At 48.2% G+C, this 26,504-nt stretch overlaps 1 protein-coding gene across 1 annotated transcript in view; it reads left to right on the forward strand.

Annotated features, from left to right (window-relative positions):
• Positions 1-26,504, forward strand: part of MYBBP1A (MYB binding protein 1a) — a 517,888-nt gene that overhangs the window by 115,596 nt on the left and 375,788 nt on the right. Inside the window, exons 9-10 of the mRNA XM_086954610.1 lie at positions 4,678-4,967; positions 14,086-14,196. Coding sequence (XP_086810736.1) covers positions 4,678-4,967; positions 14,086-14,196 — 401 coding nt within the window. The remainder of the gene's footprint in view (positions 1-4,677; positions 4,968-14,085; positions 14,197-26,504) is intronic.

The raw sequence follows: 26,504 nt of genomic DNA on the forward strand, positions 1-26,504 counted from the left end.
TTTAGGGAACCGGGGGCCTGGATAGCAGGAACCCAGTTCACTTCTGTCAAAATTGCATCCAGTACCAGGCAAAAAGTGGGGGTGACCATGTCAAAAAGAGGCACTTTCCTACAGGCACTATTTAGTATCAAAAGAATCAGTGCATTAAATCCAATTTGACAGGTTAAATCAAATTGTATTCACTGGTGGGCAAAGTGCAACTTTAGAAGTTGCCACTTTACTTGCCCAAAGTTTCCAGTGCCCGTTTACTAATGTACTTAGGAATTGTCCTGCAGACAGCTTTCTGCCCTTCTGAGGAGACATGCTAACACCTCTCAGGAAACGACACAATATGGGCCTACATGGGAGAGTTTTGCTTCCTCCTTTCTGCAGGTAGCCACACTGGTGTTCGCCAAAAGATGAGCTTCAAGACAAAGTGCGAATGGGTAACACCACTTGGGAGAGGGGCTCTTTTATTGTTTAGGTTGACAGGCTGGCACTGGGTACAGGAGAGTAGAAGTCAGTTGCCAAACCGGTTACTCCACGGGTGTCTCTCTCCTTGGTAGCCACACCTTTGTGGGGGGTTGGCTAGGGAGCTCTGAGTGTCGAGAGAGGGGTCTCACTATGTCGGGAGTGTGCAGTATAGTGCATCCTGGGATTATCCAAATGCCATACTTCCCAGGAAGTGAAGTGGTCATTAGGAGGGAGGGAACATGGTAGCTCAATGGCTACCAACCTCATCCTACCCTGACTGCATTTTCTGAAGATAAATATGGCACCCCTGGCAACCAGAACTAGGATCTCAACTGACTTGGAAGAAGGAACAAAGAAGGACTGCCCTGCTGCACCGAGGGACCACCAGATAGAGGCTGCACCGACAAGGACTGCACCTGCTGCATAGCGATGAGAGGGAAATGAGCCTGCTGTTCCTCTCAGCAGAATCTGTCTCCAGAGCACAGACAAGCCAAGAGAACTCAAAGGGCCATCTAACTGGCCTCCTGTTTGCAGCACAGGTAGCTGAAGAGTCCTGCTGGGGCAAGTTAGTAGCCCAAAGTCTGCAAGCTGCTACCACCACCGCCGTGCAGCACCGAGGACCAAGACCTGATGCACAGAGTTTCACTCACGTTTGCTGAGCCCTGAAGTGCTATCTGAGTGTGGCATGACCCTGAGAGTGAGAGTTCTCGACCTAGGAAGGATTGGCCTGTGTCCGCGACAATGGGTGACTTGGAGTCTAGTTGTGACTTATCTTCGGACAGACCGAGGAGGACTTCGTGGACGTAGACCCTTCAACCATGCCCCCCTCACCATTTTTGGGGACCAAGGAATCTCTTAAGGAAGACCCCCTTCTACCTCGTCCCATCAACAGCATCCTTGGATCATCTTCAGCATCCTTCATCCCTTGAATCAGGACCATTCCATTGGGATACATTACTTCACAAATTAAATGCCTCGAACTGCTGAAGGACTGACTGCTTCTTCTGTGAAGGTAACTATTCTGGATGACCTTGCAGGTCCCCCTGACTGGCTCCCTGCCTCAGTTGGTTGCCCCAAGTACTCCAACCACCGCATTGACACTTACCCAAGTTTTCTTTGAAAATGCAACCATGACCCCCTCACCATTTTTGGGGACCTAGGAATCTCTGCCGGAAGACCCCCTTCTACCGTGTCCCATCAACAGCATCCTTGGAGCTTCTTCAGCATCCTTCATCCCTTGAATCAGGACCATTCCATTGGGATACATGCCTCGAACTGCTGAAGGACTGCTTCTTCTGTGGAGGTAACTGTTCTGGATGACCTTGCTGATACCCCTGACTGGCTCCCTGCCTCAGTTGGTTGCCCCAAGTACTCCAACCACCGCATTGACACTTACCCAAGTTTTCTTTGAAAATGTAACCATGACCCCCTCACCATTTTTGGGGACCTGGGAATCTCTGCCCGAAGACCCCCTTCTACCGCGCCCCATCAACAGCACCCTTGGAGCTTCTTCAGCATCCTTCATCCCTTGAATCGGGACCATTCCATTGGGATACATGCCTCGAACTGCTGAAGGACTGCTTCTTCTGTGGAGGTAACTGTTCTGGATGACCTTGCTGATACCCCTGACTGGCTCCCTGCCTCAGTTGGTTGCCCCAAGTACTCTAACCACCGCATTGACACTTACCCAAGTTTTCTTTGAAAATGTTTCCAAATTAGCAATTTGTCGACTTTGCCAATGCTGGTTCATGGTAAAATTGCACAGACTCATTATTGCTTGAAAAATGTATTTGTCTTGAACCCTCTAGTGGATTTTTTTCGGTCTAGTGTCTAAAATCTTATAAAAAATACCGTCTATTTTTATAAATTGGTGTTGGGTTTCTTGAGTGTGATGTCGGATTTCTTCTTCAATTTTGTTTGTTGCAGTTTAAAGGCCCAATACTTGTTCTTCTGTGTAAGCCTTGCTGCTCGGTGCCACAACTACTCAGGGTGGAGCTGAGGGGTTTCCATTTGAAACCTACTGGACCTCAAACGGTTGTTAAGTGTATTACACGGTGAGGTCGCACAACCACACCATATAATTAGGGCTCCCGGTTTTCTGTTTAAACAGACTTTTACATATAAATACAGACGGAAATCAAGTTTTAATTTGTCTGTATTTATATGTAAAAACGGGAAAATACTAGCACATTTTGCAGCACTGCCATACTCCAGGAGAGCATTGCCTCGCCATGCCCTCTTCATGACATGCAGAAAACCATAACTGTTCTTTCCTCTCCTTTCCGTCATTCATTCGCCTTTGAAATAGATAAAAAAAAAAGAGGAAACCATATTGCTGCAAATGTCTTTGTCTGACATTTTCTATTCCAAAATGCAGCCTCAGGAAGAGAGAACATTTTTTGAAATACAAACAATAAATATATAACTAAAAACCTGGTTTAGCTATAGGGGAGATGGGCCATGGATTCCCTCCTTGGTCGTCACCTACCCAGTCTGTCTTTAGACAGACTTCCTTTCCAGTCTATCCCTCCTACTCTGGTGGGTTACCCACCATCATCCCCGTTCCATGCGTCATTGGCATAGCTGTCTGAATTACAAATGTCTACAGGCCTAGGATCCCCCATGACCTGGCTCAGCTACATCACATGCTTCAAAATCTAGATACCCCCCTGGAAGCGTTCAGCGAAGGGGAGAGTGGGTACACCAGGTCATCAAATCATTTGCCCCAGGCACGAATCAGCCATAGCTTAGGTCTTCCCTGAACTTCAGGGCACATTCTCCCCTCGCTGTAGGGAGCAGCAGGCAATAGGCCACCTGGTCCTGTTTCTGCCCACAGCACACCCCACACATCTCGCAGCCATTGTTTTGTTGAAGCCACTGCTGCGTCTCTCCGTTGAGATCGCAGCAGGCACTCCAAAACTGATCTGACCTGTTAATACCTACATCATGGAGGCAGTGATGCTGGCATTGTTGATGAAGCTGACAATTTTGTATGATTTCTTTTTTTTGGGCTGAGGGGGGTTACATTTGTGTTGCAATTCTTTACTGTTGGTCACAAGAAAGACTTGCATTAGAATTTAAAATGCAATGAAGATGTCCAACTGAGTTATGTTACACCATGAAATAGTACCAGGTAGAGAAAAATACATGAAACTGAGGTAAGGGATGGCGGGGGAGATGGGAGTAGTGAGATGGGGAAGGTCTTGAGGGGGGGAGGAGAGTGGCTAATTTGTAGGGGGGGTGCGGGCAGGCATGTTGAGCCGTCTTTCAGTCCATCTGCCTTTTAACATGGCGGGTGTCCACTGTATGTCGCTGTATCATGGGTGCTAATAGGTGTCTAGTGATGGTGGGGAGAATACAGTACCCCCCACCGTACCATGGCCTCTTATTAAATTGGTAGGTGGGAGAAGGGAATTTTGTATGATTTTGGTGATGGTCTTCAGAAGCCACATGGTACATGAGCATCTCCTCTGCAACTCTCAGGTCACCTCAACTCACTTTCCTGCCAGCTGCAATTGTTCCATGGCCGAACCTCCCTGGAGGGGAAGCACTTTTCCCAGCTCTTAGATCGGTGCTCCAATTTACTCCTGCATGACCCCCCCCAACACCTGAAGTCTCCTGCATATCAATGGTCCAGTTAGGAGGAAAGAGCAGCTGGAAGCTTCAAGAATAGAGCTACCAAAAGTCATTGGAGGGTTAGCACTATGCCCATTAACTTTTATGACCGTTGCTGACTTGCATTGGCAAGGAAAATGCTGGGTCACAGGGTACTAATGGTGAAGCCTAAGGAGGAAAGGGTCTTGGGGTTGTTGAGATTTCTCTTGTCTAGTAACGGTTTTAATGCACAAGCAAGCTTGAAAGTGCTCTTGTTTTTGTTTCGGAAACCAACATGGCTTATCTAGTTAGCATTAATAGCTGACATCTGATTGCTGTGCAGATCAGGAGTTTGAATGCTGTAAATTCTAACTCAGCCTATCATTCTTCTGAGAGTCATAAATTGGGTACCATTAAATTAAATTCGAGTATATTGAATAATGGCAACTTCTGCGCTTAGAAACACCAAAAAGTAAATCGTTTTTTTTAAGATCCAGTTTTCTCTCCGGTTTACTGTGCATCTCCTTAGCAATGCAGAAAGGTCACTTGTCTTACATATGCTTATATATATTTTGGAGAATTGTGTGGGACATTGAAATGTTTACATTGATTGTTCTTTTTGGGTTTCAGCTCCAAGATCGATTTAAGTTTGGGCCAGAGATGGAGACCTACGTGGATGCATTCCTTGAGACATGCAAGGATCCGGAAAAACAGCTGGCTGTTATGGTTGCATTCTCCACTCTCACAAACCAAGGCTACCCGGTGGTGCCCAGCTTTTGGAAGGTGGTGAGACACTTGCAACCAGCAGTTTTGCAGCAATATATCGACTGGCTGAAGAATATGTTTGTTAACCCTGATCTTCAATGCTGTCTTGATTTTAGCACCAAGCGTCAAAAACAGCACCAGGAAAAAGATCAAACGTAAGAGACTGTATAAATATGCTTTTGATGTACAGTTGTTTTGAAACATGCAGTCTTACATTTGGCAGGGCATTGTTGAGCTGCAACACCCATTTGCTTTCCCAGTGGACTGTGAGATAATCATGTTGCTATTCTTCCCAGTTCCTTTAAAATATTTTATTCTTGAGTTGCTAAGAGACGTAACTTCAGACAAAATAGAGTACGTACTGTTTGATTGGCATGGCAGAGAAAAGGGTGAACTATTGATCTTGTCACCTTTAAATGCCATTCATGAATCTAAAGTACCTTGTTCGGATCAGACTAGTGACTGAACCAAGAAAGCAGATGGTAATTTACTTTTTTTCTTCTTTGCCAATATGTCTATTTTCTCTGTGATATTAAGGGAGATGCTAGGATTACTTTTTTAAATGTTGTTAGTGTTGTGTACTGATATGTATGTTTTGATGGTTGCATGATGCATTCTTTTACATTTAGACAAATGAGATTGCATGTTAAAATCTTAGAAGCCTGCGCTTCCATCAATGTTACTCCTAGAAAATATCCTTGGTCCAAAGACCCTTCCAGACTACATGAATTGTTGTGTCCTAATCTAAGTTAAGATTGTTTTTCATTTATATGACCTGTAAAAGAGGTGGGGACATAAACGGCGAGTAGAGGTGACTATTAATAAGGAAAGGCAGTACTGGCCAAGCATGGCGGACGTGAACTGAGTTAGCTCCGTCCCATGCCCTGGAAACAAGCTAATTATCCTGTGATCCTTGATCCCACTGGGCACCCACCTTCGCCCAATTACCACTAGAAGGGTGTGAGAACTGCGGAAATAGCTTTGGCGACGATTAAGGCTCCTGAAACGCGTGGGAGATTGGCGGAAGCGGAGCTGCCTTGCTACAGGCCGGGACCTGCGGACTGAAGTAGGAGGAGGAGCCGGTCCGGGTGCAGCAAACAAGAGGAGACATTATACCGGCGTCTGGCGGTGTGAGAGAGGAGCCCCGAAGTGAGTGGCGATGATAGCGCCCGCATCCCACGAACGGAAACCCAAGCTCGGAACCAAGTGCGGTGTGGGGAAGGCAGAAAGTACGTTGGTGCCGAGAGACTCGGCGCCCGGGCGCAGACCAGACGGACGGAGCCCCGACACGCAGAGGAGGTGACATGGCGCTGCCCAAGTAAGCCGTGCGGGGAACAGAGGCTGGGGGAAGCTGCACAATGGAGGGAAGACAGAGAGTCACGTTCCACTACCGAGTGATAGACCAGATGGGGTAATCGTGGAAGATATCGGCGCGAATGCTGGCGGACGCCATTTTGTGAAGCACCGAAGTTGGAAAATGAAAGTATGAGCCCCAGAGGGAGCCCTCATTTGGCGGGGAGAAATAGACTGTCTGAACTGTTCTAAGACCCCGCAGTGGGAACACACTGGTTATCTGAGGCGGAGTGAGCTGATTCTGCACACCACACATCAGCGTGAGCCTTACCAGCAGGCGCCGAAACGTGCACACGTACTAATGCGCTGAACTGGGAGAGGAAACCACGGTTCAGATCGCTGCCCGTCACAAACCCGGGAGCCTGAGGGAGTAGAGTTTGGCGCACCCTGCGTATAACCTGGCCATTGCGCAAGTGACGGTGCCTAGAACTCACACTGTTGTGCAAGCAGGTGCACCAAACGTAAATCACGGTGACGCTGCACCCGCATAAGGGACGCCCTCCCCCTCTACCCCCGCTAGACGCAGTGGACACGAGAACGATCCCACGGGGGTGACTGTGGTGCAAGAGTTACTAAGAGACTTGCGTGAGCACATGCATCCGCAGCAATTGCCCCCGCCAGATAGGGCTCCTGCATCGAGATCAGAACAATAGCCCCCAGGGCACCTGGAGACAGTACACGAAGACCGCAGATACCAGCAAAGGGGAAAGCTGAGCGCACCCACAAGAAATTGGCGTGCAACGCAAAACCAACACGCAACCATGGTACGCAACAGACTCAAACAGCAGGACCCAGTGGCGAACGCTGACCTACATTCTAAGGGCTCTGCGGACCCACTGGCTTCTTCCAATAATGAAATAATACCACCGACGGGCAAAGACTCGCAGGAGGCTAAATTAGACCTCATCTTAACAGAAATAAGGGCCTCCAGAGAAGCGCTGGAAGGGCGGATAGATGCAATGTCTATGGGTCTGTCCATCCTTAAAGCCGACCACAACAAACTGGCGGAGAAAGTCACGGAACACGGAATTGTACTAGACGATCTGATTCCACAACAAACGGAACATTCCACTCGACTTGAGAACATGGAACAACAGCTTAAAACTCTGCGAGATAGAGTGGATGAAGCGGAAGGGTGCTCACGCTGAAACAATGTCCGCATACTGGGCGTGCCGGAATGCAGCGAGGGGAGAAACCCCACACAGTTTGTGGAAGACTGGCTGAAGACAGTGGTGGGACCAACAGACCTCACTCCACTATATAGAGTGTACAGAATGCCTATGAAGCCGCCCAGACCGGGAGCACCACCGCGACCCCTGATTGCGCGCCTACTACACTATAAGGACAGAGACTCAGTATTAAAGGCAGCCAGAGAGAAAGCTCCTTTGAAGTATGAAAACAAGACGATATCTATATACCCAGACTTCACCCCGGCAGTCCAGAAAACTAGATCGACTTTCCTAGGTGTGAAACGCAAACTACGAGACCGTAACCTGAAATACGCACTCCTCTTCCCAGCCCGCCTAAAAATCATGCACAAAAACAAAACTTACTTTTTCGACTCCCCAGAGGAGGCTTCGGAATGGACGGAAGTAGCGCTAACGCCACTGCATACGCAAGAGCCCATGGCAGACGAACAGGAGGACGGACCATCTCGCCAAGTGGAAATGCAGCCAATCTCAAGAGACGTCTTAACTGAGGTGACCAGCGCGAAAGGAAAGCGGACACCAGGCAGACCGAGATCGAGTACAGAAGTGACTTTGTTGACGACGGATGCACTGGCAGCACACGATGCCAGGGATAAGCCGGACGTGGGCAGCCACTCGGACTCACGCACAGAACTGTCGGGCTCAGACACTAGTTTGCAATTGTATCCAAAAATTACTGCACAAATGGCGAACAAATTCTGACTTTAAATGTTGAAGACACCGAATGGTAATGTATGATGAATGTTTGTAAAGGCGGAGGTGGGCAAGCCGGGAACAGGGTACATATTAGGAACAGGGTAGAAGGCTGAAATTATCAGCAGATAACTAGTGAGTGCGTGTGGCCGACCACACCCCCCAGGGCGCAGGCACACTTCAGTTTACTTGTTACCCACGTTGGGCACAGATGTTTGGTCCCCATCTTCTTCCAGATGGAGACCTTCAGGTTGGAGAGTTTAGTAAAGTTCAGGCACTTGTATCACACATTCACATATACAGCGCACTAATTGTACTGGGTTCGACATGTGTAACAGACACGCACTGCCATGGAGACTCCTGACACATATAAGATATGCACCTAGAATGTGAGGGCTATGGGATCAGTACACAAGAGGCACAGAATTTTGGCGCAACTGAATAGACGACAGGTGACTATAGCATACCTACAGGAGACCCACCTTAATGGAGCAGAGAGCGCTAAGCTACATAAGAAATGGAAGGGCCAATTATTTGCCACCACTTACTCCGCGTTTTCGAGGGGAGCGGCTGTCTGGCTCAAAAACTCCGTTCCCTTCAAAATGATAGAACAAAGAGTAGACAAAGAGGGAAGATATGTGTTTATACGTGGGAAATTGGATGGTTCCCCCATAGTGCTCGGCAGTGTGTATGCGCCGAACACTGACCAGATGACGTTCCTCGCCACAATCAGCAGGGTACTTTCTGAATGGTCGGAGTATGAATGGATAATAGGAGGGGACTATATTGCAGTCCTAGATCTCTCTCTTGACAGGTCTCACCCCCCACTACATGCAACGGAGAGTAGGAAACAAGCCGAAGCACTAACACAATGGGCTAACGGTTGGGATTTAACTGATGCATGAAGGAGTAAAAACATGTTGCACAGGGAATATACCTTCTATTCTCCACCCCACAAGTTACACGCTAGGATAGATCGCATCTTTTGCTCTAGAGCTTTACTGGGGTCTATTACATCTGCCACTCACATCGGGAAAACATTCTCTGACCACAACCCGGTAGAAATAACACACTGGGGTGGGATCCCAACTCCGATACCAACATGGCGACTACCGCCGGAACTACTGGAGGATACTGTATTCAGGTCCACACTATCGAATGCTATCACACAATATTTTACTGAGAACGCAGGCACAGCTAGCTCAAGGCAGGTCGAATGGGACGCCTTTAAGGTGACCATACGAGGAGTAGCGATGGGTACGAAAGTGGGTATGCGGCACACAGTGGTGGAGCGACTTAAGGAGGAGGAGGGGAGACTGGCAATGCTGGAGAGGGAGGCTGCGGGTACGAATGACCAACTCGCACAATTACAGGGGACACACATGAAACACGTAGAATTACTCGAAGAATTGAGGGTACTTGACTACAGAGAATACACATGCAGACAACACGCGCAAGCTGATAGGTCTGGTCCTTTGCTAGCACGATTGGTACGAAAGGTGCCTATGTACACCCCCATACTAGAAGTGAATGACCAACAAGGCACACCGGTTAGGACACCACTTGACATAAATGCTACATTCCAGGACTACTACACTGCACTTTATGGGCCACACCCGCAGTTATCGGACAAGAAGTATGAGTCCTTTATGGCTGACCTCACTATGCCACAGCTCACGGCAGATCAGAGGGAGGATTTAGCACGCCCAATCCCTTGGTCCTACAGTCAAGGAAAATTTTGCTGAGGGTATGAGGGCAGTGTCACATTGGATGGCCGCAAACTGCCTCCAATGTAACGTTGCAAAAACTGAGGTTATGCTTTTCGGCAGGGCGAGCCTCCTCTGGTCTCCTGAATGGTGGCCGCTGGACTTGGGCCCAGTTCCCACATCAAAGCCTCATGTTAAAAATCTAGGGGTTAAGATTGACCAAAAATTGACCCTCAAGGAGCATACCAATCACATTGCAGGACTATGCTTTTACACCATCGGCCTCCTAAGACGAGTATTTCCATATCTTCCTGACACTTACAGGAAGACACTCGTGCAGGCTCTGGTTACTAGCCGCCTAGACTACTGCAACGGCCTGCTGACGCTAGCAAACGCTGATGCAGTAGGTCGTTTGCAGGTGGTCCAGAATACGGCGGCTAGGCTGGTCATGGGTGCGCCGGCTAGGACTCCTTCTAAGCCTTTGTTGGTGGAGCTACATTGGCTCCCGATACGGCAGCGCATCAGTTTCAAAATATGCTGCACGGTCCACAAATGCTTATATGGGGACAGTCCTAAATATCTCTCCCAATCTATTGAACTGTACCAACCCTGTCGTTCACTTCGTTCAAGCAACCAAGCTCTCCTGAAACCCCCTGCAACAAAAAGAGCTAGGCAGGGAGACAGAGCATTTTCATCGGTTGGTCCTGCCTTATGGAATACACTTCCCACAGAAATGAGGATGAACATCAATCATCTGGCCTTCAGAAAGGCCCTGAAAACACTCCTCTTTCAGGAAGCATTTCAGTCCCTTTAATGCACCTTGAAGACTACGACAATTTTCTGGCTGGCAAAGCGCGGAGATACCCTTATGGGATTGATTCCAGCGCGATACAAGAAATTAAAATAAAATAAAATAAATAAACAATCACGATTGCAGAAATAAGGCAAGCGATTTGAGCTCTACCGCAGAACAAAACACCCGGGACTGACGGCTTACCGGCTGAGTTCTATGGGCCTTATATCGACCTGCTTGCACCACAATTGCATGCATTATATCGGGAGTCGCTAGAGTCCAAAGTACTGCCGCCTACGACTCTGCAGGCGCTGATAATTTCCCTTCTAAAACCCGGTAGGGGCGGACTACAGTTAGCAAACTACAGACCGCTATCGCTACTGAACACAGACTACAAGATCCTTAGCAAGATCTTGGCGACACGGTTAGCCCAATATATTCCAAAATTGATACACTCAGACCAATGCAGTTTCGTACACGGTCGGAGTACAGCGATGAACCTAAGGAGGCTCAGTCAGATAATGTTACACGAGGAAGCAAAGAACAGTGCAGAGGTATGTATATCTTTAGACCTGAAGCAGGCGTTTGATTCCCTAAGGTGGGACTATATGTTTGCAACGTTCAGTAAATTCGGAATACTGCCCGAGTTTATAGCATGGGTAGCTCTATTATACACGCATCCAATAGCCCGAGTATGCACTAATAAATGTATTTCCGGACCATTGAGTATAGCAAAAGGTACTAGGCAGGGTTGCCCACTATCGCCCATACTGTTTATATTAGCTCAAGAACCTCTTCTACATAAACTCCGGACTTTCGTCACTCAGAGAGGGATAAAGAGAAACACAGTGACGCATGTAGTGTCAGCTTATGCCGACGACATAATATTATACCTTAAGGACATGAGGGGCTGCCTTGAACCTATACTGGAGATATTTGAGGACTTTCAGGCAATATCGGGACTTGCGATAAATGACGCTAAATCGTATGGATATTGTTTTGCTGCCACTACAGAGAACGCGCAGCTACTGTTCCCCCCCATATCAGTTCCAGATGGCAACAAAGACCTTTAAATACCTAGGGATTCAAGTTCACAGAGACACAGCACATGCTAGACGGTAACTTGGGGAGAGCGATTAGCGCCCTCAAGACACAAGTATAGTTTTGGAACACACTACCACTGTCAGTGTCCAGAAGAGTGGCAATCTCTAAAATGTTAGTGCTGCCCCGTTTCATATATTTCTTTACGAATTTGCCGCTTCTGGTCCCAACAAGGCACCTTCAAAACGTTGCACACCATACTGACGGAACTGGTCTGGGGATCGGGCAGACGGCGCATTAGCCTCGCCAAACTGCAGTTGCCGACTGCTCAGGGTGGTATGGGGGTCCCGGATATGACTGCGTATGGGTACGCTTGCCAACTGCAATGGCTAGCCTACTGGCTGGCAGGCCGCAACCTTCACGAGCTAAACATGACCGAAACTGACAGAGAAAATGGCGCCATACACAAACTACTGTTACCGAAGATTAAGGTTCCCAGTTCAGCACCACACTTGCTCAGGCTTGCCATTAGTTGCTGGAGAAAAGCGATAAAGTATACGGATGCGGTGACCTCCTATGCGCCCACAATACCCCTATTAGGGCTTCCCCTTGGAACAGGTACGCTATCAGAACGCGAACTCACTACATGGCATGCCGCAGGCGTCCTGCAGATAGGAGACCTGTTTGTAGATGGGAGTATTATGTCATATGCGGACTTTAACAGAACACACCAGACTCATGGGAGGTTATTTCTATTGTACCCTAGGGTCAAGCACTACATTACTATGACTTGGGCACCAACTGTTGCAAAGCCACCCACGAACCCGCTACTTACTATGCAATATTTAATGGGGACGGGCAGCCACTTGAGGAAATGGATAACAAATGGCATCAGAACTGGAAAGGCAATTTCACTCCAACCCACTCGTGAACGATGGGAGAGAGATATAGGCAGGGAACTTAGGGACAAAGAATGGGAGAGAATATTGAAATTCCCCAAAAAGGTTTCAAGGAAGCCTAAATTCAAATGTATTCAGTTAATGGTCGTGCATAGAGCATACCTCACCCCACACCGAATACACGCCATGTTGCCCGATGCCGCAGACACATGCCCCCCGCTGCAGGGCTGACGACGCAGGACTAATACACATGTTATGGAACTGCCCAAAAATAGGCACGAGGCACTGACAAAGGTAGCACCAGCCAGACCACACACCTCTATGGTATATAGCGTATTGGGGTTGGGCCCTATCGAAAAGAAAGCGCGTAGCTACGCGCTTTGCTGACATGGCCCTTCTACTGGCAAAGAGAACGATCACCATGCGGTGGAAGTCAGCTAGGCCACCGGACCCTGAGGTTTGGCATGGGGAGGTATTACGCTGGGGGAAGGCAGAGGGCATGGGGAGGAGCGAAGAGGCCTCCGAAAAACTCCTATCTCAATGGAGTGGAATGCAATGATTTTGACCTTTGAAGCATGTACTGACACTGAACTGAGTCAATCGGTGGCTGATGAAGCCGGGGATGAGGACCACCGTTAGAGGAAAAGGGGGTAACCCCACTTTCCCCCCCTCCGGTAACTCTTCCTAGTTTGTCTCTCCCTCCCCCCTCTCTCCCCCTCCTCCCCCCTTTTCTCCACCCTTCCCCCTCCCTCGTTGTTCCCCCAGTGGCAGCTGGGAACACATGAACAGGTGCAAGAGGAAATAACGCAGAGATGATTAGTAAAAGGAGTAGGAACGGAAATGGCAAGAATCACACTGAATGATGTAATTCTAAATAATGCAAACACAGTGCACAGTGGATATGGATAAGACTGTAAAAGTGCCGGGGAAGTTAGCGGGAGGGGGGAGTTGTCGTAATCAAAGGGAACAAAAAGAAAAGCACTGCAATGTCTGATATTTTGTATGGTTATATGGATATAAGGTGCATACTATGTGGCTGATGTAATGATTTAAAACTGCAATCGTTAACGATCAGCTGCAGAAATAAAAATATTTAAAAAATAAAATAAGGAAAGGCAGTGTGGTGGGGGTAGCATTGTCTTGTCAGGGGTCAGTGATAAGTGTGTAGAGAATTTGTATATGGTAAGTTCAAAACAAGGTAGGAATTAGGCTAGCAAATCAACAGTTTGTATTTTCATTGTAATGGTGTCATTAGAACAGCCACGTGTAGGCTTATATTTGTAGCTTTCAGTTTTCTGACCCGTCCCAATTTAAGGTGGTGGCTAGTGATACTTTTTGGATATATTCCTTGTTCTTAGCTTTCTAATGCCTGTTGTTGGAGCTCTGCAGTTCTTTAGCCTTCTATGTTTTTGATGACTGCTCTATTATTAGCTATAGTGGCCTATTCAACCCCAACTATTTGCTTACTTTTCAAGAAACCAAACATCCATCAGGAAAATGAGTCCAAACATATTGATTGTGTTCATAAAACTCTTTAACATCTTGTTGATGTGTAATTTAACTTCTATACCTGTTCAAAGGCGTGAACATTGCGTGTTTCGTTTGAGAAAATGGATTGTTGCCCGATTAATTGCCATCATTGAAAGCAGTAATGTGAAGAAGGAGGAGCACCAAGTGATGGATATAACACGGTAAGCAGAATATTATATTTTGCTAACTAGAACATGTTGAAACGTTATTCACATTTGAACATTTCCATACACAATTGTTATGGCATCGTAGGAAGATTTTGTGAGAATCTGGGATGGCCCTCAAGCAGACTGTTTGATTGTATCAGGATTTTGTTGGGGTGAAAGTTTGTGTTAGTAAAGACAAGGTTTGTGGGGGTTACTTTGAAAGTAAAGTAGTTTTGATACAAGAAGATCTTTGTGGCTTTTTAGGTACATAGGTAACTGTGCAAAAGCGCTTTTTGTTTTTCTGTTAATTGAAGACGATCCGCTCTTTGGTCGACCAGTGTACATTTCTTTCTACATAAGCATTATACGCATGGTTGGTGTCTTATGATGCAGTGTTGTGTGTGGGAGTGCTATGTTTATACTAATATTATCTGTGTTTTTAAGGTATATGTTGGTGTAGTGAGTGCCATACTGGTGATATGGCCCTGCTTTTCCATATATATTGCTTTGGACATGGGTTGTATATATGATGGCCAGGGAGCTCTGTCCAGTTTTTACTGTGTAAGTATGACCTATCACCATTTTTAGATGAAACTGGAAATATGAGTGTAGTGTTATGGTCGGGTACAGAGTGCCTTTGGATGCGTAATAAAAAGCCAGTGTTAGACCTGTCAGCCCTTTGGGTGGTCCCTCCTTTATTTATTTATTTTTGTCCCCTTTCTGCCCCTCAATCCTTTCATTTTTTTATGTCCACTGGACTTTTTAGGTGTTGACCTGGGGGGTTAGGTGCTCCTTGACCCCATGGTTCCTCATAGGCCTAGAAATCCCTCCTTTTCTGAGGGCCAGCTTAGTTACCCAAAATGGTGGCCAGCATTTTTGTCATAGCATATTTGTCATAGTGCTCTGTAAATGTTTTTCTTTGCTCATTTTAATACAGTGGAGTAATTTTCCCCTACATCTCAGTTTGGGTGCAGCACTTGTTTGAACACTTCTGTTTGGTTCAAATTCTACCTCACAAACCCAATGAATTTTGACCACAACACGTGTTATGAGACTGGAGTGGTTGATAATTAGAAAGTCCTGGCTGTAATATAACTTTAATGTGTTCTGCAGAGCAGTGGGATTGCTGTCTGCTGTATTGCTGATTGTACGGTGTTCAACTGTTTCAACTTCTACATTACCCTCAAGGTTTGAAAAGGTCTCATATGAGCTATCTGCAGTTTTGTGACTCAACCTGGTCCTTTCTTTCTCCTCTTCACTTTGAATTGATTTTGCTTGTTGATTCAAAGTCTGACGGTAGAGAATGTCTCTTTGCCTTACTGGATTTATTGTTGAACTATGATTGGATTCAGATCTGTCTGTCTGTCCTCACCTTTCAGTAGCCAAATAAGTTCATTACTAATGAGAATTGGGAAAGACAGTAGGCCACGCCTATGCGAGAGCTATTGACTTTGGCAATGCGTTTTAGCCATGTTGTACATCAGTGTAGCTGCCGTTAAGCATGGCTAAAGGTTAGAGTGGATTGGGCTAGAGTGGATTGGGCTAGAGTGGATTGGGCTAGAGTGGATTGGGCTAGAGTGGATTGGGCTAGAGTGGATTGGGCTAGAGTGGATTGGGCTAGAGTGGATTGGGCTAGAGTGGATTGGGCTAGAGTGGATTGGGCTAGAGTGGATTGGGCTAGAGTAAGATGGATTGGGCTAGAGTAAGATGGATTGGGCTAGAGTAAGGTGGATTGTAGTTGAGTAGATTGGGGTAGAGTAAGGTGGATTGTAGTTGAGTAGATTGGGGTAGAGTAAGGTGGATTGGGCTAGAGTAAGGTGGATTGTAGTTGAGTAGATTGGGGTAGAGTAAGGTGGATTGTAGTGGAGTAGATTGGGGTAGAGTAAGGTGGATTGTAGTGGAGTAGATTGGGGTAGAGTAAGGTGGATTGTAGTTGAGTAGATTGGGGTAGAGAGTGAGGTAGACTGAAATGGGGTAGTTTGGGGTAGATTGTAGTGGAGCAGAGTGGGGTAGGTTGGATGGAGTGGGGTTATGTTGGGTGGGTTGAAGTGCGGTAGACTATATGAAGGGAGTAGGTTAGGTTGGGTGGAGTGGTTTAGATTGTGGTAGATTGGCGTGAGATATCTTGTGGTAGATTGAGTGGGGTAGATTGGGGCCAAATGGAGAAGGGTAGATTGGGCTGGAATGGATAGATTGGGGTAGAGTGGAGTGGGGTACATTAGGGTGGAGTGGTGTAGATTGGAGAGAGGTATATATGGGTAGATGGAGGTGGGAATATAGAGGTAGATGGAGGTGGGGGTTTATGGGGTGGATGGAGGTGGGGTTTATGGGGTACAAGGAGGTGGGGTTTATGGGGTAGATGGAGGTGGGGTATATGGCGTAGAAGTAGGTGGGGTATTTAGGGGTAGAAGGAGGTGGGGTATATAGGAATGGATGGAGGTGGTGTATATAGGGGTAGATGGAGGTGGGGTATATAGGGGTAAATGGAGGTGGGGTATATAGGGGTAGATGGAGGTGGGTTATTTAGGGGTAGTGGTGTATATAGTGGTAGGTGGGGTATATGGAAGTTTGTGGAGATTGGTTATATAGGGGTAGAGTAGGGCGAGTGGAGTCTGGCAGGGTGGAGGGGAGTCGGGCTAACAAGTGGGGTAGGGTTAGGTGGGGTGGAAGGGTTAAATTGGGGCGGAGGGTTTAGATTCAAGTGGAGTGCTGTAGACTGGAGTGAAATGTAGTGGGGTTGATTGGATGGAGTGGATTGGGGTTGAGTGGAGTGGGGTAGATTGTAGTGGAGTAGTGTCGATTGTAGTGGGAAAAAGTGGAGTGGAGAAGACTTCATTTCGGTGGAGTGTGTTGGATTGGGGTAAATTGTATTGGAGTGCGGTAGATTGTGGTGACGGGTAGATGGAGTAGATTGGGGTGGGGTAGATTGTGGTGGAATGGGGTATATTGGGGTAGATTGAGGTTGATTGAAGTGGGGTAGGGTAGGTTGCTGTGGGCTGGGGTAGATTGCTGTGGGGTAGACTTAATGGGGTAGAGTAAGGTTAGGTGGGGTAGATTTCATTGGAGTGGGGTAGAATGTATTGGAGTGGAGTAGGGTAAATTGTATTGGAGTGGAGTGGGAAAAATTGGGGTAGATAGTATTGGGGTGAGGTGATGGGGTGGAGTGGTGTAGACCGAGGGGAGTGGGGTTGAGTGGGGTAGATGCGATAGACTGGGGTAAATTGTATTGGAGTAGGGTAGATTGTATTGGAGTGGGGTAAACTGGGGGTGGAGTGGGGTAGACGGGGGTGGAGTGGGTTAGACTGATTAGATTGGGTAGTTTGAGGTAGAGTGAGGTAGATGAGGTATATTGGGGTGAAGTTGGGTAGATGAGGTATATTGGAGTGAAGATGGGTAGATGAGGTATATTGGTGTGTAGATGTAATTAGGTGTTCCTCTCCCACAAATCTCATGCCAGTGATAAGTGGGTCATCTCGCACTCGCTGCACGAATGGCTCTGTATAGAGCGCAAATAAAAGTGGTTGACATGGGACAGGACTGCTGTGTGCCGTGCTCGATGGGAAAGCTCCCCGAGCTCCTGCCATTCACTCTGACGGTGGCCCTTGCCCCCCCCCCCCCTACCCCACCCATACTCGCTCAGTACCCATGCTCTAAATCAATTCGCAAAGCTGTACCGTGTCAGCGCAGCTTCCAAATAGAGGCAATAAACGCGGTCGAAGGCCTTCTCCATGTCTATTGACAGGAGCATCGCCTCCATCTGGGAGCGGGCCGACTTATGTATAAGATGTAGAGTGTGCTTGGTATTGTCTGAGCACTGTCTACTTGGGATAAATCCAGATTGGTCTGGGTCATCCAATCCAGGCATGTTTGGGGCAAGGCGGGTTGCCAAGAGCCCTGTAAAAAGCTTAGCATCAGCATTTAAAAGCGATAAAGAACTGTAAGTCCCGCACGGTCTTTCGTCCTTCCCGGGTTTTGCTATAAACAGGACCGCCGCCTCTCTCAGTAGTAGATTGCTTTTAGAGGAGAGGAGTAAAGGTTCAGTCTTGTTGAGGTTCAGCTAAATGTGGTTGGTGTTTAGGTTTGGATGTAGTGCAGAGTATTGGGGTCTAAAGGGTTAGATTGGGATTGATTGTATTAGAGTGGAGTGAGGTAGATTGGGGTGGAGTGTGTTAGATTGGGTTAGATTGAAGTTGAGTGGGGTAGATTGGAGTGAGCTAGATTAAGGTAGCATAAACTGGAGTAGGGTGGATTAGTTTAGAATGGACTAGATTGGTTTGGAGTAGGGTAATTTGGTCAGAGTGAGGTAGATTGGTCAGATTGGGGTAGAAATGGGTAGAAATGGGTAGAGTGGGGTAGGTTCGTCAGAGCGGAGTGGGATAGAAATGGGTAGAATTGAGTGGAGTGGAGTAGAGTGGATTGGGTTACACTGACGTGGAGTGGGATACATTGTGGTAGATTGGAGTGGATTTGTGTTGGTTGAGTGTTGTGAAGTGTAATAGAATGTGTTAAAGTGGTGGAATATAGATTGGAGTGGCATGTCGTAAAATGGAGTGGGTTAAAATGTTGTGGAGTGGAGTGGTGGAAAGTTAGTGATGTAGTGTGGAGTATGCATGGTACTGTAGCACAATCAATCAATCAAAGCATTTGTATAGCGCGCTACTCACCAGGAGGGTCTCAAGTCGCTTGTGGACGGGGGGCCTGCTACTGCTCGAACAGCCAGGTCTTGAGTTGCTTCCTGAAGGCGAGGTGGTCTTGGGTCAGGCGCAGGTGGGTGGGGAGGGATTTCCACGTCTTGGCGGCCAGGTAGGAGAAGGATCTTCCTTCCGTTGTGGCTCTTCGGATGCGGGGGACGGCGGCGAGGGCGCGGCTGGTCAATCTAAGCTGGCTGGTGGGAGTGTAGAAGTTGAGGCGGTCGTTGAGGTATCTTGGTCCTTGGTTGTGGAGAGTTTTGTGTTCGTGGGTGAGGAGTCGGAATGTGATTCTTTTGTTGACGGGGAGCCAGTGCAGGTTTCTTAGGTGTGCGGAGATGTGGCTGTGTCGGGGGATGTCCAGGATGAGTCGTGCTGAGGCGTTCTGAACCCGCTGAAGTCTTTTCTGGAGTTTGGCAGTGGTTCCGGCGTAGAGGGAGTGCCGTAGTCCAGTCGGCGGTGGGGATCCAGCGGAAGATCTTCCGTAGCATGCGTAGGATGTTGAAGCATGACGAGGAGGCGGCGTTGACTTGTCTGGTCATGGAGAGGGAGGAGTCCAGGATGAAGCCCAGGTTGCGTGTGTGGTCCGTTGGTTTGGGTGCGCTGCCCAGGGCAGGGGGCCACCAGGAGTCATCCCAGGCGGATGGCGACAATCCCAGGATGAGGACTTCCGTCTTATCCGAATTCAGTCTAAGGCGGCTGTTCCTCATCCACTTGGCTACGTCTTTCGTCCCTTCGTGAAGGTTGGTTCAGGCGGTGGCGGGGTCGTTGGTGAGGGAGAGGATGAACTGGGTGTCGTCGGCGTAGGAGATGGTGTTGAGGTTGTGTAGGCGTGCGATGGCCGTAAGGGGTCTCATGTAGATATTGAACAGCGTGGGGCTGAGTGAAGATCCTTGTGGTACACCGCAGATGACTTCGGTGGTTTCTGATCTGAACGGGGGGAGGCGGACTCTCTGTGTCCTTCCGGCGAGGAAGGAGACGATCCATTCCAGCGCCTTCTCTTGGATTCCGACGTTGCTGAGGCGTTGCAATAGGGTGCGGTGGCAGACAGTGTCGAGTGCCGCGGAGAGGTTCAGGAGGATGAGGGCCGCTGTTTCGCCGTTGTCGAGCAGGGCTCGGATGTCGTCAGTGGCTGCGATGAGCGCGGTCTCGGTACTGTGGTTCGCCCGGAAGCCGGACTGCGAGGGGTCGACGGATCCATTCGTCTCGAGGAAAGCGGCCAGCTGTCTGTTGACAGTCTTCTCGATGACTTTGGCAGGAAACGGGAGCAGCGAGATGGGGCGGTAGTTCTTGAGGTCGGTGAGGTCGGCTGATGGTTTCTTTAGGAGGGCGCTAAGTTCGGCATGCTTCCAGCTCTCCGGGAAGGTTGCGGTGTCGAAGGAGGCGTTGATGATGTCTCGGAGATGGGGTGAGATGACTGAGTCGGCCTTGTTGAAGACGTGATGAGGGCAGGGGTCGGTTGGGGATCCGGAGTGGATGGAGTTCATTGTGCGTATGGTCTCTTCGGTGTTGATCGGGGTCCTTGCGCGGAGGGTGGTGGTGGGGAGCGCTGGTGCAGTCGTGGGGTGCGTTGGCTGTGTGCTGAAGCTATTGTGTATGTCTGCGATCTTGTTGTGGAAGTACGATGCGAGTGAGTTGCAGAGGTCTTGCGATGGGGTGATGTCGTTGTTTCCGGCGCTGGGGTTGGAGAGCTCTTTGACGATGTTGAAGAGTTCCCTGCTGTTGTGGGCGTTGTTGTCCATTCGTTCCTTGAATGCTGTTTTCTTGGTGTTGTGGATCATGTGGTGGTGTTTTCGAGTGGCGAGCTTGAGGGTGGTCATGTTGTCTGGTGTCTGGTCTCTGCACCTGGCTTTCTCGAGGGCTCGGCAGTACTTCTTGGAGCTCTTGAGTTCGTCGGTGAACCAGGAAGCTTTCTTGCTGCCGGGTCTGCTGGGGGGGGTCCTCAGTGGGGCGAGGTCGTCTGCGCAGTTGTTGATCCACCTCGAGAGGTTGATGGCGGCATGGTTGGGGTTCGCTGAGTCAAGTCAAGTCAAACAAATTTGTATAGCGCACTACATACCCAGAGGGTTTCAAGGCGCTTATGAAGGGGAGGGGGGTTATTTGTCAAATATCCACGTTTTAAGCTGCTTTCTGAACTCTAGGTGGTTCTGGGTGAGGCGAAGGTAAGCGGGGAGTGAGTTCCAGGTTTTAGCAGCCGGGTATGAAAAGGATCTGCCTCCCATGGTGGTCTTGTTGATGCGAGGTATAGTGGCGAGGGCTTGGCTGGAAGAACGTAGTTGGCGGGAGGGGGTGTAGAAGGACAGTCGAGAGTTGAGGCAATCTGGTCCGATGTCGTCGAGTGATTTGTGTGCGTGGGTAAGCAGTCGGAAGGTGATTCTCTTATTGACGGGTAGCCAGTGGAGGTCTTTAAGGTGACCAGAGATGTGTTCGTTTCGTGGGATGTCTAATATGAGTCTGGCTGAGGCGTTTTGGATTCGTTGGAGTTTCTTCTGGAGTTTAGCGGTGGTACCTGCGTAGAGGGTGTTTCCGTAGTCCAGTCGGCTCGTGACCAGAGCATGGGTGACTGTTTTCCTTGTTTCGGAGGGGATCCAGCGAAATGTTTTTCTGAGCATGCGAAGAATGTTGAAGCAGGAAGAGGATACGGCGCTGACTTGTCTGTTCATTGAGAGTGAAGAATCCAGGATGACACCTAGGTTCCGTGCGTGGTCTGTTGGGATGGGTGCTTTTCCGAGGGCTTCCGGCCACCAGGAGTCGTCCCAAGCAGAGGGGGATGTGCCTAAGATGAGGACTTCTGTTTTGTCTGAGTTCAGTTTCAGACGGCTTTGTTTCATCCATTCGGCGACTTCTTTCATTCCTTCGTGTAGGTTAGTTTTGGCGGTGCTGGGGTCATTGGTGAGAGAAAGGATCAATTGAGTGTCGTCCGCGTAAGAGATGATGTTGAGGTTGTGTTGGCGTGCGATGGCCGCGAGGGGGCTCATGTATGCGTTGAAGAGGGTGGGACTGAGTGAGGATCCTTGAGGTACGCCGCAGATGACTTCAGAGGCTTCGGACTTGAATGGAGGAAGGCGGACTCTCTGGGTTCTTCCGGTGAGGAACGAGGTGATCCATTCAAGTGCCTTTCCTTGGATTCCGGTGTTATTGAGGCGCTGAAGAAGGGTGTTGTGGCAGACTGTATCGAATGCAGCAGATAGGTCGAGGAGGATGAGGGCGACTGTGTCTCCATTGTCCAGTAGAGTTCGAATGTCGTCGGTTGCTGCGATGAGGGCGGTCTCAGTGCTGTGTTTTGCTCGGAAGCCAGATTGTGAGGGGTCGAAGGATTTGTTGGCTTCGAGGAAGGTGGCGAGCTGGTTGTTGACGGCTTTCTCGATGACTTTGGCCGGGAATGGAAGAAGCGAGATGGGGCGGTAATTTTTAAGTTCGGTGGGGTCCGCTGTTGGTTTCTTCAGAAGGGCGGTGAGTTCGGCGTGTTTCCAGTCTTCTGGGAAGGTAGCGGAGTTGAAGGAGCAGTTGATGACGTCTCGGAGGTGCGGTGCAATGACGGAGTCTGCTTTGTTGAAGATGTGGTGAGGGCATGGGTCTGTGGGGGATCCTGAGTGGATGGAATTCATCAGGCGGATGGTGTCCTCAGTGGAGATTCGGTTCCAGGCGTTAAGGGTGTTCACGGGGGGAAGATGATCAGCAGATGGTGGGGTGGGTTGGTTTCCGGGTTGGTTGTCAAAGCTGTTGTGGATGTCTGCAATCTTGTTGTGGAAAAAAGAGGCTAGGGAGTCGCAGAGGGTTTGAGAGGGGGTGATGTCGTTGGAATTGGCCGAGGGATTGGAAAATTCCTTGACGATGTTAAACAGTTCCTTGCTGTTGTGGGCGTTGTTGTCAAGTCGATCCTTGAATACTGTTTTCTTGGCTTTACGGATCAGTTGGTGGTGAGTGCGGGTGGCGCTTTTGAAGGCGTCCTTAGTGCAGGTGGTTGGGTCTTTTTTCCAGGCCTTTTCAAGGGAGCGGCAGAGTTTCTTGGACTTCTTGAGATCATCGTCGAACCATGAGGCTTTCTTGCTGCCAGGATTACTTTGACGTTTTTTCGGTGGAGCTAAGGTGTCGGCGGTGTTGGATAACCATAGGGTGAGGTTGGCGGCGGCTTTGTTAGCGTTAGAGGAGAGGGCTGGGGTGTTTTGAAGGAGCGATGCGGAGATTTGGTCCGTGGTGATTTTGTTCCAGTTTCTTTGCAGGGTAGGTTGGAGGTGGATGTTGGGTTTAGGTTTGTTGTAGGTGAAGTGAACACAGCTGTGGTCAGTCCAGAGGAGCTCCGTAGTGTGGCTGAAGGAGACATGATTGCTGGAGGTGAAGATGGGGTCGAGAGTGTGACCTGCGATGTGGGTGGGGGAAGTGACTAGTTGTTTAAGTCCGAGGTTGGCGAGGTTGTCCAAGAGGGTGGTGGTGTTGCGGTCGTGGCACTTTTCAAGGTGAAAGTTGAGGTCTCCCAAAAGGATGTATTCTTTGGAGGGGAGCGCGTGCGGGGTGATGAAGTCTGTGATGTCTTCACTGAATTTTGCGCGGGGTCCTGGTGGTCTGTAGAGGAGGGTGCCTCTAAGTGTGGTCTTGGGGTCGATGTGGATCTGGAAGTGGAGGTGTTCGGAGTTGGCGAGGTTGGCGTCAGAGCTGGTTGAGATGCGGATTGATTTCTTATGGACGATCGCGATTCCTCCTCCTGTGTGGCTGGTGCGGTCTTTGCGAGTGATCTTATAGTCTTCAGGGATGGCAATGGTGATGTCGGGTGCGGAGGAAGCATTCATCCATGTTTCTGTCAGGAAGGCGATGTCCGGAGAAATGGTGTCTAGTAGGTTCCAAAGGTCAATGGCATGTCTGTGGACGGATCGGGTGTTGAGAAGGATGCATTGAAGGTGATTGGGGTCGGGGATCTGTGTTGTGGGCGTAGTGGAGATGTTGACAGTGCCGCTGAATTTGCAGGTGACGCAGGAGAAAGGTCCATGGGTTTGTCCAGGGGCGGCTTGGACGCAGTTGGGAGCGCGGCCGGGGTTCAGGGCTAGGAGGGAGGCGGCATCGTAGGTAATTCGGGAGGGCTGGGCAGCGCGAGGGGCAGGGGGTCTGGCGCTGGGCGCGGTCCAGGCGCGGACGGGCGTAGACGGGCTTACCTTTGGCGCACCTTCGGCGCGGGTTGGGCGCGGACGCTGCGCGTGGACGCTGCGCGCGGGAGCTACTGTCATATATGGATAGTGGAGGGGGAGGGGCGAGGGCGTCTCAGCTGGGAGGCGGGGCGGGCCACGAAGGACAACAACAACTATCAAAATGGCAGCGGAGGAGCTGGTCGGCTGTGATCTTGTTCCAGCTTCTGCGTGGAGCCTGTTGCTGGTGTTGGTGGATCGTGTTCCTTTTGAAGCTGAAGTGGACGCAGCTGTGGTCCGTCCAGTGGAGTCCGGTGGCGTGGCTGAAGGAGATGTCCTTGCTGGAGGAGAAGACGGGGTCAAGCGTGTGGCCGGCGTAGTGGGTGGGGGTGGTCACCAGCTGCTTGAGTCCGAGGTTGTCCAGCAGGGTGGTGATGTTGCGGTCGTTATTTGTCTGCCATTCGAGACAAAACATGTTCAATTGAAATGACCATTACATTTGCACTGACACCCAGTTTTACGGTGTAATGTATTGAAATGTCATCACCTAGTGCATTGGTGTTTCGTCATATTCATATTTGTTTCCACCCCACTTCAGAATTAAAAAATAAATGTTATATTTGTACTTACCTAATTGTGATATATTCTGAAATATCAGCATAGTTCATTGTTGTCGTGTGCTATAAAAAATAACATACTACAACCTTTCAAGATTCAAAAATACTTTATTCGGTTATAAAAGAAGAATAACCATAAAAGTAGCATGAAAGGTACAATTTACAAGGGGTCAAGTAAACATTTTTAAAATCACAAAGAAAAAGAAAACACCAAAATTAAGTTCATGTGTACAATATAAAAAATTTATCCATTTGAATTGATTTACGACACTTAAAAACTGATTTTAAAAATTCAGCAAGTGAGGCTACCATAAAAACAGTTTCCATTTTCTGGCACTCTAAAAACGCTAGGCGACATCTATATACATTTAAATCTTTAAGGATAGGGATGATGAGTTTCCTTCGGAAGAAAGTATAAAATTTACAGAAAAATAATATATGTATATCGGATTGTGGGGATACATCATCACATGGACAAAGACATAAATCCTTCGACCAACAATTCATCACAGGGAAGGATAATGTCCTAAAAACAATATTAAATCTAAACCGGGTCAAAAGGAAGCGTTCATGGTTGGACATATACAATGATAAATATGGCTGCAATTTCTCTCCCCATAAAATGTCCTGGTGGGCAGAAACAGTCTTTTTTCTCACCTCCTCTATATGTCTTTTTTCCCTGAGGTACGACATACACAGATTTTTCAAATCTCTTCTAGGTATGTATGCCATTGATTGTGGATCCTCAAAGTATTGGGGGCAACTTAATTTTTCAAGAAAGTTTCTGACGTAGCATATCCATTTAAAGTCATTGATATTGTCCAATGCTAAAATATCCTTTAAAATAGCCCGGTTAACAACACATTCATCATTTGTCCAAACCCTATGCCAAAGAAGGATTGGCTGAATTTTAATAGTATCAGTAACATAAGGTATTCCCAATTCAGCATGGCATATCATCGTTGCAGTACTTTCGGGCACGGACAGAATGTGGCATAAAAACTTATTTTCCATGGTTTGAATTGAGCTGATATTTGAGTAACCCCACAATCCTGCACCATAGGTAACTACAGATAAACAAGTCGCATTGTAAACAGTTAAAATCTCCTTTATGGTTTTTTTTCCTAATTTTTTTATAAAGCATTTTAGGGCCATGATAGTTTTGGAAAATAACAAAGATCTGGCATGAATTGCAGTAGTCCATGAGCCACTTTCATGAAACAATATCCCCAGATATGGGAAGGTGGGGGTCCTTTCTAAGGGATTGGAATTTATAAAAATTGGCTTCAGATGCTTGCTTGTTTTTGACCCACAATACATAGACAGAGTTTTAGAACAATTGATTTTCAGATCTAAACCAAGCATGAAACTGTTAAAGGATGTGACCAAAGTTTGTAAAGCCATTGGGGTGCGTGCCATCAAAACAGCATCATCAGCGTACATCAGGGCAGGGACAGGCCTACCTCCCACCATAGGCATGTCCCTGCCCTCCTGCACGAGGTGCTTCTCCATTCCATTTATATATAACAAAAATAAAAAGGGGGCTAGAACGCACCCTTGGCGCACACCCCGACCAATCCCGAATTGTCTGCTACATTCACCATTTTTCCCATATCTGACACTTGCGGTGGCCCCGGAATATAGATCTCTCAGAAAGCATATAATAGCATTGTCTACCCCCAATTCGGCCATGATTGACCACAGTTTATTATGTGACACACAGTCAAAAGCTGATGATAAATCAACAAATGTGAGGTATAGACGTTGTTTTTTGACCTTTATATACTTCTGTTGCAAGGTGAACAGATTCAATCCTTGCTCTATGGTCCCTAAACCCTTTTGGAACCCAAATTGAAAATCACTTAACACCCCATTATCTTCAGCCCAGCTTTGCAATTTAG

Source organism: Lissotriton vulgaris, chromosome 2_1 (genome assembly GCF_964263255.1).
Source record: "Lissotriton vulgaris chromosome 2_1, aLisVul1.2, whole genome shotgun sequence".
In the NCBI taxonomy this organism is placed as follows: Eukaryota; Metazoa; Chordata; class Amphibia; order Caudata; family Salamandridae; genus Lissotriton; species Lissotriton vulgaris.